Source organism: Echiichthys vipera (genome assembly GCF_963691815.1).
Source record: "Echiichthys vipera genome assembly, chromosome: 12".
NCBI classification, from domain to species: domain Eukaryota; kingdom Metazoa; phylum Chordata; class Actinopteri; order Perciformes; family Trachinidae; genus Echiichthys; species Echiichthys vipera.
Window position 1 is genome coordinate 19,600,937 of NC_139837.1, and position 13,017 is coordinate 19,613,953.

Here is a 13,017-nt window from a genome sequence, read left to right on the forward strand (position 1 = left end):
AATTTGGATAGACTCAAATTATTATTATTATTATCATTATTATTACTATTATTATTATTATTATTATTATTATTATTATGGTTGTATTGCGGTATTGCCCTTTAAAATAACCTCTGCAGACAAGCGATCTCGCGATCTCGCGATCTCGCGATATTTTATGTAACCTCTCTGTTTACCTCGTTGCTTCCTGCTTCTCCACTTGGCTCCAGCGATCGAGTGGTGTGCAGCCGCGCCGCCGTCTTCTGAAAACTTGAACCAACGAACATATCGAGCAGAGATGGACGTCCTGACTGTGTTGCCATCCGACTTCGGATATGTTATATTCACATACCTCTACAGCTGGATCATGCTGGGATACTTAGCAGTCAAAGTTGGTGCTGCCAGGAAGAAGTACGATGTAAAGGTAGATCATTTTAGTGGAAAATAATGCAAAGTGAATACTGGACGCTCGTAATTGTATTGCAAGTGTTTCTATTTATGCTTCTGGTTATTAAATTACATGTTTGTCTCTACTTTGCAGTACCCCACTATGTATAGTGATAAGGACCAGGTTTTCAATTGCATCCAGAGAGCACATCAGAACACCCTGGAAGTGTACCCTCAGTGGCTTGTTTTCCAGACCATTGCAGCTCTTGTCTACCCGGTAAGTGTCTGTTTTCTATAACACACCTAATCACACATGGTTATAATTTGTGTGTGTTGTCTATATGTCATACTATTAGAACTACAAAATCTGCAACCACACACAATTTCAGACGTATGGGAGGAGCAAGCACCCTCCCATGATCTTTGACATCAATTCTCCATAGTCAAGTGCAGATAAGCAGTGTCACCGTGATTAGGCATATTTTCATTAAACCGTATCTACCCAGTATTTCACAGCTGTTTGAGATTCTCTTTGTCTTTTTTCACAATCCCAGCTGTCAGCTTCCGTTCTGGGGGCTATTTGGGTGACCAGCAGGCTTTCCTATGCCTGGGGATACTACACAGGAGGTAAGAGGGCAAAAGCACCAGAACGTATCCACTCCTATTATCTGCAATATAGTTTTACACAAATTTATAGGCTGAAATCATTTTATGGCTTATGTATATATATATATACAGGTTATGTAGGCAAATGTAATGTAGTAGTACATTGGCCAAAGTTATATACGGGCACAATCTAAAACACAATCTACCTCTGCACTGCCATTTTTTAGTTTCCACAAAAATCACACTTATAAAATTGTAGCATTAAACGCGTCAAGGTTGCAGTCCAGGTGTCAGAGGTTAGAGTACAGCGATTGCTCTGTTTCTGTTGCTCCTCACCTAGTTTTGTTTAATTATTTACAGAAGATAGCATTGAGCAAAAGATAATAAAAAAAACTAAGACAAACATCTAAATGACAGTAAATGTTTAAATGGTTTTAGAACAAATAATACACTGTCATTAAAAAGTGTCAAAATCAGACCAACCCATTCTTGTAAACAAGAATACTATTTATTGTTATATTTAGTTCTGCTCTGGTAAAATGTCACATTGTCCTGCTTTATGTTTTATTCCAGATCCGGCCAAGAGGATGAATGGTGCCTATGGCTACATTGGCTACTTTGGTGTCCTCTTTCTGTCCATATCTGTAGCCTTGCAGTTGCTTGGAGTCTTTTGAGACAATTGTCATCTTGTTTCCTCTTTTACTTTGGCATGCGTGGAAAAAGTGTCAACTCTAAAGTAGCTGTACAATTCTTTAAACACTCATTTGAAATTAACCACTAACTTGATTTCTTTGTATTCCAATATCTGTTATGAATGTCTACATCATCGACAGTAAAGTAGCTGTAGCTGCTGATTGACTACTACAGCCCGGGATATGTCCTCTAGTACCCCTTTCACAGTTGCAGGCATGAAGGTTTGTGAATAATGAAAGGGTCAGCAGCATGCTTAAAGGCTCCATGTGACTCACACATGATTTCTTGGGCTTCACAAAGATCTGCATCTTAAGAAACATTAATCTATCCAAAGAAAAGTGTTCTGTTGGTTGTGTTCAGAAAGTTCTGTCCTCTGAGATATCTTTAGTGTAAACTTGTCTTCCTTTGTTTCAGTAAACACTATGTTTTAAACAATAGCTGATCTGTACAGTGTCAGTAGAAAAAGGCCTGTATACCGTACAGGTAATAAAATACACATCTCTCTCACAATTAGTGTCTTTTCATCATTAATTCTTTTAATTATTGTATAAATAAAAATGCTAAATGTTTTTGTATTTTTGCATAGATATGTGTTAATTCAGTTGCAAATGTTATGTGGCCCTTTTTGAGCCTATTGTACCTGAATTGTAAAATGCATGTGTAGTAGGCTATGCTCTTTTTGTTAGAATGAACCATACAGTCTGGTATGAACTAATTGAGTTTTTTTTAACAACTTTATTTGCATATTTTCACAAATGTAGTGTGACAAACAATTAAAGAACAATTTGGCATCAAACTTTTACAAGAATACATATATATATATATCTGTGTACATATAGATATATATGTATATATATGGCAGTTATTTTTCCTTAAGTATAGAGAGTACTTAAATACACTAAGAAAAAGGAGATAAACAATAAATTAAAAAGTAAATACATACAAAAAAAATTAAAGTAGGCTATATAATCACATTTCCATTAAAAAGTAGTGTAGTATATCAGCTGTATAAATACTATTCTTATTATTAATATTTTGGATAGACCCAAAATAATTCCGAAATTTAATTTTGAAGGGATTAAAAATTGGCAGAGATTTTGAACATTCAGCTTTATGGATGGACATTTTCCTTGTAGAATTACTTAAGTTTACGAGGTGATACCACTACCCACCCCCATGCGGTCATTTATAAGTGACATCTTTTAAAAAATATATATAAATAAACTGACGTAGCCTAAAAAAAAATAACTCAAGTGGTCCATTTGCTCGTTACGATCCACAAATTCCCATTTTATTCACCACACCTGAAGGCACCAATAACAACAGCGTCTCGAAGGGTTCTCATCAAATGGGTGTGAGTTTGATGTGCGCATGCGCGTGACGGAGCTCTATCGGAAGCAAAGTCAGGCTTATCCAGGGGGGTTCACATCAAAAACACGACAATAAAAGGTAGGAATCACTTTAAAAATGACATTACAACCAAGTCACGGTGTTAGCGTGTGTGTTTTAGCTCGGTACTACAGCTGTCGTTGGATGTATGCTATCATTTTTAGCAACTTCGTAGCGAGAAGGAACCTTCAAGGAAATGTGTGCTAGTGCAAAAGCGATGAACAAAAGAAAGCGACGACACAGCCCTCTTTTTGTATCTACTGTTAGGAATACACTTTGTTTTTATGGTGTTTAAGTGTTAACCTCGACAGAATTGTTGTCGGATAGATGTAACGGAGCTTCAGTGTAAAAAAAGTCTTTGGTGGTTGATATATAAGCCAGGGAGTTAAGCATCATCCTCCCACACAGCGACTGCGCACAGACGCATATACAGTATACTGTGTTTGCAGAGTTCTGATAGCAGCTTTAGGTGGTCATTGAATTTGGTAATGAAATATCCAGAGTTCGTATCGGTGCTGGAAATCCTGGAAAACACTCGGAATTTTAGCGTGGTCTTTTCAAAGGTTTGTAAAGTTCTTGGGTTTTGAATAAAGTGCTTGAAACTGATCGAAGTGTGTGTGTGTGTGTGTGTGTGTGTGTGTGTGTGTGTGTGTGTGTGTGTGTGTGTGTGTGTGTGTGTGTGTGTGTGTGTGTGTGTGTGTGTGTGTGTGTGTGTGTGTGTGTGTGTGTGTGTGTGTGATGTGATATAAAACAGAGAAAAGAAGATCTCCACGTTTGAGACTGAAAACAGCTTTTCCGATGCTTTTGCATGAAACATTATTTTTGATGATTAACAGATTATCCAAAAAGTTGGTGATCATATTTCTGTCGGGTTAGTTTTACTTTCATTTGTCGTCCTCCTGTGGAAAGCTGTCTCAAATCATGTTGGTTGTTTATAAAATAGTAACATCTAATTTAACGGGATGAACAAGTACAATAATAAGTACACTGAGCATATTCAATGTACTGTATAAAAATATGTATTTTACCACAGCTGTAAGGTGCAGGAAAAGCATGAAAATGCACCTTGAAATGCATGAAAAGTGCTTGAATTTGAATTTGGAAAAGGTGTAGGAACCTTGAATATTGCGTACATGTTTTACTTTTTCACATTGTTCGTTCATTACGCCCTTTTCCCCAGAGTCATGTCAGGTTTTCTCGACGGAATCCGGTGCGGAGACTGCGAGTGCAATGTGGACTGGGGAGAAAGAAGAAACACCATTGCATCTGTAGCTGCTGGAGTTCTGGTATTTCACTGATTTTCCCAGTTGTAGGCTACATGGCTACTCTGATTTGTCTTCCTGCTCCGTATTTGCCTCTAGTTACTAATAATATGTGTATGCAGGGCTGTGGATTCCTGTTTTTAAATGACCAGGACTCAGATTCATTACACATTTGTTGACATTCATGTTCATACTTGTCATTGAAGTCCTCAGGCCGACTGTGAATCTTGTTGTTGCAGTTCTTCACTGGCTGGTGGATCATCATCGACGCAGCAGTGAAATATCCCAGCGAGGATGTGTTTCATCACGCCTATCACACTTGTGGAGTCATCGCTACAGTGGCCTTTCTCATGTAAGACGGACTCTGCACACGGATTTTGTCACAGGGAATGTCAGATTCTTGGGTTTGAGAAACACAAGCTGTCATCACAAGGTTCCATTATGTGGTGTTTCTGAGGTGGCATTCACACCAAATCAACACAACCTGACATCACGTTGTGGCGGCCAATCGTCTGCAATGCCTGCTTTGGTGTGAATGCAGCCTTAGGGCCCGTCCACACAAAGACGCGTTTTCCTGTAACCGCACGGTTACCGCACGGTAGTATCGGTTAAGCCGACCATCCACACGCAGCCGTGGTTATTGGAGCCTTCAAGCGGTATCTTTTGTAACCAGGTCCAAGAGTGGGAATATTTGAGAACGCCCCCAGGGGCGTTAGCATCTGGACGGCTACTTTGTTAACGATGAAGTCATTGCCCCACCTCCAGCCTCTAATCCCTGCGACGTCACATAACAACAACAGTGCTGCTGCGTGGAGAGAGACACGGACCCATAGACTGAACTGTACTCTGAGACACATGCATGGGAATGAATTAGGCTCACCATAGATTTCTCCCTTTTCCCTGATGGTCTGAATAAGTCGCTAAATTGATCGCTAAAAGCTTTTTATAAATAAAGTTGCCAAGAAGGTCGCAAAAAAGTAGCGAGACAGTGGCCGCATGTGAGTGCTTTGGGACGGGGTAGGGGCTCACAGCAGCACCCGCTGTTTGTTGCGATCAGCTACTACAGAGTGATTCATGCATCAGAGTCCAATAACACCAGAAACCGTCAACAGATTTCTTTCTAGGATGGAGGAGGATTTGGGAAGTCTCCAGATTTGGCGAGAAAGTCTCTGTTTGTATTATGATTCTACACAACAGCGGCTCTCCCTCTCTTCTTCTCCGTGTTGGTATATTTCTGTGGCAGTTACAGCGCCACACCTGGGCCCGGCATGTGTATTACAGCGTTTTTAGCTGGTTTCACTGGTTTTGTGTGGTCACAGATATTTCTTGAGCTGAGTCTGTGTGGACGGAAAACTATTTAAGAACGACAGGGGCAATCGTGTGGACGTACCCTTAAGCTTAAAGCTCCTCTCCAGACCTTCCCCCAAAGTATAGAGAATCAATCACATGGCAGCTGGTGGTCTTACATTTCAGAGGTTGGAGGTCATTAGCCGTGTCTCTGTTCAAGAATAGTCTCCGTCAGGTGTGGATGGCCACCTTAGTGGACATTTAGACCCGATCAGGCGATCCGATGAAAACGGCTCCTATCCATTTTGTGACCTTAATCTTTAACCAACGTTCTCCATGACAACCGAAAAAACTCCAGGACCGTGGCACGCCAGAAGAATAGCTACTACTTTATGAATTAGAGTTGATTACATTTTAGGCACATACATAGGCCGTAAATACATACACATAGGACCCATAGAATGCAGTTGGAGAGAGATGGAGCTGCCCCTGAGCAGTTAAGGGGTTGGTGCTGTGCTCAAGGACACCTTGGCAGTGAACTGGCGTACTTGCACCAAATAAGTGGTCCTTCTGATGGTATTTGTTTTTGTTAATTTGTTATTTCACAGCTTGTTAGAAGCTTTTGTTTGGGAGTTAAGACCTTGGACATGCCTTTAGTTCTCATAATCAAAGGCACAGGTAACTTATTCTATCCAATTATTATCATGGAGTTTGTCAGCATATGCAATCAGATACAATTTACTAATTTTAATTTTAATAAACATCTCATTTGACCCATCTAGGATAAATGCTGTTTCAAATGGCCAAGTGAGAGGAGACAGCTACAGTGAAGGCTGCATTGGACAGACAGGTGTGTATGAAAGGATATAATGAACCTCTCTAACTCTTGGTATATTTCCCATGAATAATGATGGCTTCTTCACTGGGTATTTTAATACTGCCACATCTGGTTTCTACAATACTTGGGCCCTAATTTCAAACGAGTTCCTTCCTTGTATTACAACAAACGCGCATATTCTGTTGCATTGCCCAATCACGTTTCTTATCTCTGTTTGCAGGCGCTCGAGTTTGGCTCTTCATTGGCTTCATGCTGGCTTTTGGCTCCCTCATTGCCTCCATGTGGATCCTGTTTGGAGGGTTCGTAGTGCCTCGTAAGTCTGGTTTTTCAGTTTTGGGGTGTGGCATTAATATGAGTTATATAGTATTGAGCAATTCAGAAGTGCTTTTTTGAAGACTGCAAAGATTAACGAGAAGCCAGTATGGTGCAGTAACTTGAAGGTCCCTTATCAGGCTAATTTTCAGGTTCATATTTATGTATTTGTACTTGCGTATTTTGGGGTTCTACTTAAGCATGTTAACATGCATTAATGTTCAAAAACAAATTTGTTTTGTCACAAGCCCCTTTCACACATGCACTGTGTATGTAGACATTAGAAGGCAGCGCTGTATGTGACAATGCAACGTTACGAACCAGTTGGGTTGGACATTAATCAGTGTTTACCCTGCCTCCCCCCAGTACAAAGTCTGTTTAATTTCCGAGTTAGCATGTGTGAATACTGTGTTAAAAAGAATGTTGACCTACACAAAGACGGCAACGAAGATGTCCAACAGAAAATACAACAAGATTCACGAGCTTGTGTCAATAAGGGTCGACTTTGAAATTGTTAGGTTAATTCAAGGAACAGCAAGAGACTTACTTGTTTATGAAACGTATACCTGTATTCTAACCTGACTCTCTCCAGATGAATTTTGTTCCGCCTTGCTTCACTCCATCTGGGATCGCTCCATAAGAAAGGGATTTTTTGGTAGGGCTGGGCCTTATCAAAGATCCTTGCATATGACTGGATAAACCACTTGTCCTTCATCTTTATTGACTGGTGCTACTTCAACCACTCACATCGAAACCAACCTGTGACGCTGATGAGAGCGACGCAGGGAAAAGTCAAACAGAACAGCCGACATGGTTTCCACCAACAAAAGCCTCCAGAGCCGTCCTCTGGTGTTCTTTTAAAGAAGAAATATTCTCTAGATTGAACAACACGGATGAAATAGCAGCATCCATGTTGACACCTGCTTCATCTATGCAAGCCGCCATTGTTGTCTATAAAACCTCCGACCGGAGGTCCTGATTGGCTCAACCACCTGAAATCACAAATCACTTTCCTATGGAGCGATCCAAGATGGTTGAGTGGAGTTAGGCGGAGTCGAGGTGGAACGAAATTCATCTGGCGAGAGTCAGGTTACCTCTATTCACGGTTTGTCTGAAACGCTTTGTTAAGCCCCCGTCTCATTAAGCCCCCCTACCGAAAAAAAGCCCAGTCTGCTCTGATTGGTCAGTGTGTCGTGGTCTTTCACAGACTTTTGATACTTTCACAGTTTCAAATATAGCACCTCCCCCTGCTTAAGAGACATGTAAATCAGGGGATTTTTAGATAAATGTGGCCTCAATTTGTAACCTGTAACTCTGTCGTCTCTTACAGAAAAGCCTGTCGTGTACCCTGGTATTGCCGTTTTCTTCCAAAATGCATTCATTTTCTTTGGGTAAGTCAATGGTCCTCAGCAGCATCTTACTTCAAACCCACGCTTTCACTTCAGCACAGGTGTTTTTTTGGAATATTTCTCTTACATACTTATCTTCCTGTCTTCTGATCAGGGGTTTGGTCTTCAAGTTTGGACGTACAGAGGACCTGTGGCAGTAATGAACCCTATGTGTCTTCATGTCCACCGTTTATACACTCTGCTTTCTATATTGTATGAGACAATATGCTTTAGTGGTTATTCACTTTATATATAAACTTTTTTAGCTTTCAAATTAATGTTTAATTTATATTGTTTGCTGTATAATGGCTAAATCATAACTAAGCACAACGTTTCATAGATTCCTTTTAAAGTTTTGCCTATTTTCAAATGTGGCACATCTTTAAATGTGTCACTTTGCACTCTGTGTAGCCATGTTGTTCTAATGGTTTACAACTTGTGTTTAACAAAATGTGTATTTTGGGAGCTTTACTTCTCTGAACTGTCCACTGTTCCTTTGGGTATACTTACTTTTATGACATCCTTTAATTTGAACAGTTTAAGCAGAAACAACATAAATGCTTATGGTACAAAACAAAATCATAGAGGGAAATGTTTCATATTACTGTACGCATTTACTGAATGTATCTATAAGGGGTTGTTTGTATTTTCCCTGAAAGAACTCTCTGAACTCAGTAGGATGTCATATGTGAACTGGAGATTTGTATTTGACTGCGACACTTATCCATTTGCTTATTTAACATCCAAACCATGAGATGCGTTTCTGCCGACCATGGCAGCATTAAACAGAAACATACTGGGCAGTAAATGAGTCTTGCATTCATACTTTCACAGTTCAACCTTGATTTATTTTATCTTGTTATTACAGTCTTAACACATATAACACACATAAACACATAATCAAATAACTCTAATAACTTCATTGTAATGAATGAACACAAAAAATAGTTTGAGGATCAGACTTGATCTACACCTTTTTCTGTCGTCTTACTTCCGCACAGCAAGATGGGGAAACTGCAAAACATGGAAAGAGTTATGTCCCAGTGCTGTTTTATGAATTTACCTATTATTTACAAAATAATACCACGTCCGTAACTGAGTAAGTAGCACTGTTGATGAGAAGAGAAATTCTTGATTGCCTACCTCCCAGAACGCCTGATCATCAAAACATTTCTTGTCTTGGGGCGGCCTCCAGAAGTTCCACTTGAGTAGGAGCCCTTTAAACAGCGACATATAAAAGTCTTTAGGAGAGCTTTACGGATAACAGAAAAAAACAGGGTACCTCTGAATTTCTCTAGAATACTGAAGGCCTAAAGTAAGATGAAATAAAATTTGGGTCATATTTCACTGTTGGGGGGGCTTTCTCTTGCAACTGAATGAATAATTCAAAATGGACCTTCTGTTTTCTAGTATGATTGCACCCGACTGGTGATAATGGAAACCTTACAAACGTGTAGTGCTGGACGATATGGCCAAACGCTTCAATCGCAATATAGGTCATTTCATAGCTCAATAAAGATGTATTTCACATCTTTTAAATAGTCTGTATGAAATAACCAAAGCATATTTATGTAGCCTATACTCCTGTGTGAATTAAATACTATACAAATGCAAAGTACAGAGTATTTATTCACATTGAACTCTTGAACGTAAAGTTATTATAAAACCAAAACTGCAATTTAGAAGAGGTTTGTGTTTATTTTCTTTTAAATCAATTTAGAGAATGTAATTCTGTATGAGGATATTTTTTACAATATTGATTCCACCAAAAGACATTGAATTATCACCCAGCCCTACTAGAGAGGAGACTTGCCTGTGATGATACCCATGGCCAGACTTAGACTGATGGTGATCAATAGAGTACAAATGTGGAATACAGCAAACCGGATTGCCCTACGAAAACAAAGCACAAATTACATAGGTGGTCACACCCTATGTGTGTTTTTGCAATGCAATAGTGTGACAGCTGTGTTCTTACGTTGTGTGATCATCACAGCCTTTAATCTGTAGGAGGAGATGTGCCAGCCATCCCAGTAGACCAGGGAGTCCGTGTGTGCTCAGGACGGCGCAGGTGTCATGGCACTCGAATGCAAGCTGCATGTGGTTCTGTAAGAAGAGTTTTAGGATAAGTTTTGGAATATTTAATCAAGGGGTATGTGTCCATGCGGTGGCCAAAAACCTTGAGATATCGGAATCCGATGGTTGATACGACTGCAGCAGTGAATCCGATTGTCATGGCTTCCCATGGCTGATGAACCACTGATATGGAAACCCCAACAGCAACACCTCCAGCAAGCATGCATGACTGCATATGGATCTGACAGAGGAGTAAAGTTATATGCACTATTCTAAATTATATCTCTCTGGTATTAAGTGCACTGATTTTTATTTTTTTTATTTTGAGTTGCTGCTGTGGTATTTAAACAGTTAAAAGTCACTGTTCATCTCATCTCATCTCATCAGCAGCAGGGGACCCAAACTTCCCAGGCCACATTAACCAGCTCTAACTGGGGATCCCGAGGCGTTCCCAGGCCAGTGTGGAGATATAATCTCTCCACCTAGTCCCAGCTGGACGTGCCTGGAACACCTCCCTAGGGAGGCGCCCAGGGGGCATCCTTACTAGATGCGCGAACCACCTCAACTGGCTCCTTTCAACGCAAAGGAGCAGCGGCTCTACTCCGAGTTCCTCACGGATGGCTGAACTTCTCACCCTATCTCTAAGGGAGACTCCAGCCACCCTCCTGAGAAAACCCATTTCAGCCGCTTGTACCCGTGACCTCGTTCTTTCGGTAATGACCCAGCTTTCATGACCAAAGGTGAGGGTAGGAACAAAGATTGACCGATAGATCGAGAGCTTTGCCTTCCTCAGCTCTCTTTTCGCCACAACGGTGCGGTAGAGTGACTGCAACACCGCCCCTGCTGCTCCGATTCTCCAGCCAAACTCACGCTCCATCGTCCCCTCACTCGTGAACATGATCCAGAGGTACTTGAACTCCTTCACTTGGAGTGGAGGGGGGGGGTCTCTGTTCATGAACAAGCATAATGTTGTGTTAACATATCAAGTTTCAGAATACCGGGTTGAGTTTTCCTTTGGGGCTGGAGAGCACAGACACAACAGCTGCAGTTACAGCACTGGTGGCCAGGGCCAGGTAGGTGCTGCACACGGCTGCCATCTTCCTCCCAGGAGTGCGATGGTCCACAAGGACTGAATTAAAACTGGGCCAAAACATCCACATAAACACAGTCCCTGGAGAGAAGAGGATTTAGATTCTGCTTTAAAGGGATTCATGTATGTCATTACATAGGGTTTAAACTTAAATCCCACTTGCTGGACGATACAAAACCCTACCAGTAACATCAAAAAAAACCTTACCCAACATGGAGAATAATACTGATTTGCGGTCAAATTTCTCTTTTTCAAATTGCTGCTCAGATCCTTCCCGATACAGGATCCAGGTCAGGGCATGTCCAAAGAAGGCCCCGAATATGTGAAGCAGCATGATGCTGTTCAGAGGCTGGACCTGGAGTTAGAAAACATCATTATGAGCAAATGCATGGCTTGAGGAACTGATATAAGCGTGAAACACGGGAGAAAAAACAAGCGGCTTAACTTCAGCAGAGTCTGGAGGAGCCGCTCATTCAGGACGAACCCTGACACCTCCAGCAGGGCGATGAGGACAAGTTGGACAGGGTTTGTCTTCCCAAGCACGGCTCCAATTGAAATGAGCGCAGAGGCTGCACACAACTCTGCAACCACTAAGCTATATTAAAAATATGTAACAATATTAGGTTTGTAATAGTTTCAGAATTGTATGTTAAATATGTCTCTGTTCAATTAAGTGCCTCTTTTGTTTGATCAGCTGCACATTTATTCAGTAGAGATAATTTGCCCAAACAGATGTGACATTGAATTTAAAAAAGGAGATAAAATGACCTACCTTCTCAAATCTAACCTGGCTTTTCCTCTGTAATACCAGGACTCAATCCCATTGAGTATGATTGCCCATTGGATGGCAGTGACAGCCACAAGGAGGTTGAACCCAGAGCCACTGAAACCATATCGCACTAGAAAAGTGCATAAGAAGCCAAAACCTAGGATCACCATCACATTAACATCCTGGAAGTCTGCAAGACACAAGAAGTTAGTACGCATAAAAAAAAAAAGAACTGACAGAAAAATGACAATACAGTCCTATACTATAGTCACTTCTGCTGTGTCTCAGCTTACAGCCCAATTTCTCAGGAGTCACCACAGATCATCTGCTCCAAAGAAGCAGCAACTGTGTGAGCTTATCACTGACCAACAGTAATAACTGCAGCCCCTCCCCATATTCCTGGATTCTAGTATGTACCCTTATGTTATTCACCTTTAAACCTAAATGAAGTAGTTTAATATGCCTTTTTTTATTGAGTTACATGCTACCCCCCCCCCCCCACACACACACACACACACACACACACACCATTGATTACCTGAGTAGAAGTTTCTGAAGGCAGTCCCATCTGCTTTGATATTGGTGTCGATCTGAATGTAAAAGGCATATAAGATAATGAACCCCAACTGCAGGAAAAGAAGCAAAGGTGCCAGACGAGAGCGCAGACTTGGTGCGTACTGAGGAGCCATTGGAGATGTTCCCTGCGCACTTCTCTTCAAATGAGCATGTTTAGCCCCCGCGCATCGAACAGGGCGAAACCACTTAAGGGTCTTGTTTATCAGTTGCTGGACACAGACCGGCCTTTCTAGGCTAGCATGCCGGGGCCTGGCCCACCCCTACGCAAGACCGGTTGAGGTAGTTTAGATAGATGGATGGATAGATAGATAGACAACATGTCTTAATCCCCAGACAGCAACAATACAAGGCCTTAATATAAATGC

The 13,017-nt window shown here is 41.1% G+C and overlaps 3 protein-coding genes across 3 annotated transcripts; 2 read left to right on the forward strand and 1 right to left on the reverse strand.

The window, feature by feature from the left end:
• Nucleotides 1-212: 212 nt before the first annotated feature.
• On the forward strand, nucleotides 213-2,175 carry mgst3b (microsomal glutathione S-transferase 3b). The gene is made up of 4 exons (XM_083924711.1): nucleotides 213-403; nucleotides 521-643; nucleotides 921-993; nucleotides 1,546-2,175. The coding sequence occupies exons 1-4, from the start codon at nucleotides 278-280 to the stop codon at nucleotides 1,644-1,646; spliced, it is 423 nt and encodes a 140-aa protein (XP_083780837.1). The 5' UTR covers nucleotides 213-277; the 3' UTR covers nucleotides 1,647-2,175.
• Nucleotides 2,176-3,050: 875 nt separating this feature from the next.
• On the forward strand, nucleotides 3,051-8,938 carry tmem50a (transmembrane protein 50A). Its single transcript, XM_083924791.1, has 7 exons — nucleotides 3,051-3,114; nucleotides 4,235-4,340; nucleotides 4,556-4,668; nucleotides 6,386-6,453; nucleotides 6,662-6,754; nucleotides 8,084-8,144; nucleotides 8,257-8,938. Exons 2-7 carry the CDS (start codon nucleotides 4,239-4,241, stop codon nucleotides 8,300-8,302), a joined length of 483 nt encoding a protein of 160 aa, XP_083780917.1. The 5' UTR covers nucleotides 3,051-3,114; nucleotides 4,235-4,238; the 3' UTR covers nucleotides 8,303-8,938.
• A 190-nt stretch (nucleotides 8,939-9,128) lies between these two features.
• Nucleotides 9,129-12,765, reverse strand: rhd (Rh blood group, D antigen; the record flags this gene model as incomplete). Its single annotated transcript, XM_083923850.1, has 10 exons — nucleotides 9,129-9,155; nucleotides 9,285-9,358; nucleotides 9,955-10,034; nucleotides 10,120-10,247; nucleotides 10,321-10,458; nucleotides 11,216-11,388; nucleotides 11,515-11,662; nucleotides 11,752-11,902; nucleotides 12,080-12,266; nucleotides 12,615-12,765. The coding sequence occupies 10 exons, from the start codon at nucleotides 12,763-12,765 to the stop codon at nucleotides 9,129-9,131; spliced, it is 1,257 nt and encodes a 418-aa protein (XP_083779976.1).
• Between the last annotated feature and the right edge of the window lie 252 nt (nucleotides 12,766-13,017).

Bases quoted from the DNA above. Each gene is read 5' to 3' on its own strand.
- tmem50a (XM_083924791.1), top strand. From the start codon at position 4,239: ATGTCAGGTTTTCTCGACGGAATCCGGTGCGGAGACTGCGAGTGCAAT. The intron at 4,341-4,555 runs GTATTTCACTGA...TTGTTGTTGCAG, and splicing joins CTGTAGCTGCTGGAGTTCTG to TTCTTCACTGGCTGGTGGAT. The intron at 4,669-6,385 runs GTAAGACGGACT...TGACCCATCTAG, and splicing joins GCTACAGTGGCCTTTCTCAT to GATAAATGCTGTTTCAAATG.
- mgst3b (XM_083924711.1), top strand. From the start codon at position 278: ATGGACGTCCTGACTGTGTTGCCATCCGACTTCGGATATGTTATATTC. The intron at 644-920 runs GTAAGTGTCTGT...TCACAATCCCAG, and splicing joins TTGCAGCTCTTGTCTACCCG to CTGTCAGCTTCCGTTCTGGG. The intron at 994-1,545 runs GTAAGAGGGCAA...GTTTTATTCCAG, and splicing joins CTGGGGATACTACACAGGAG to ATCCGGCCAAGAGGATGAAT.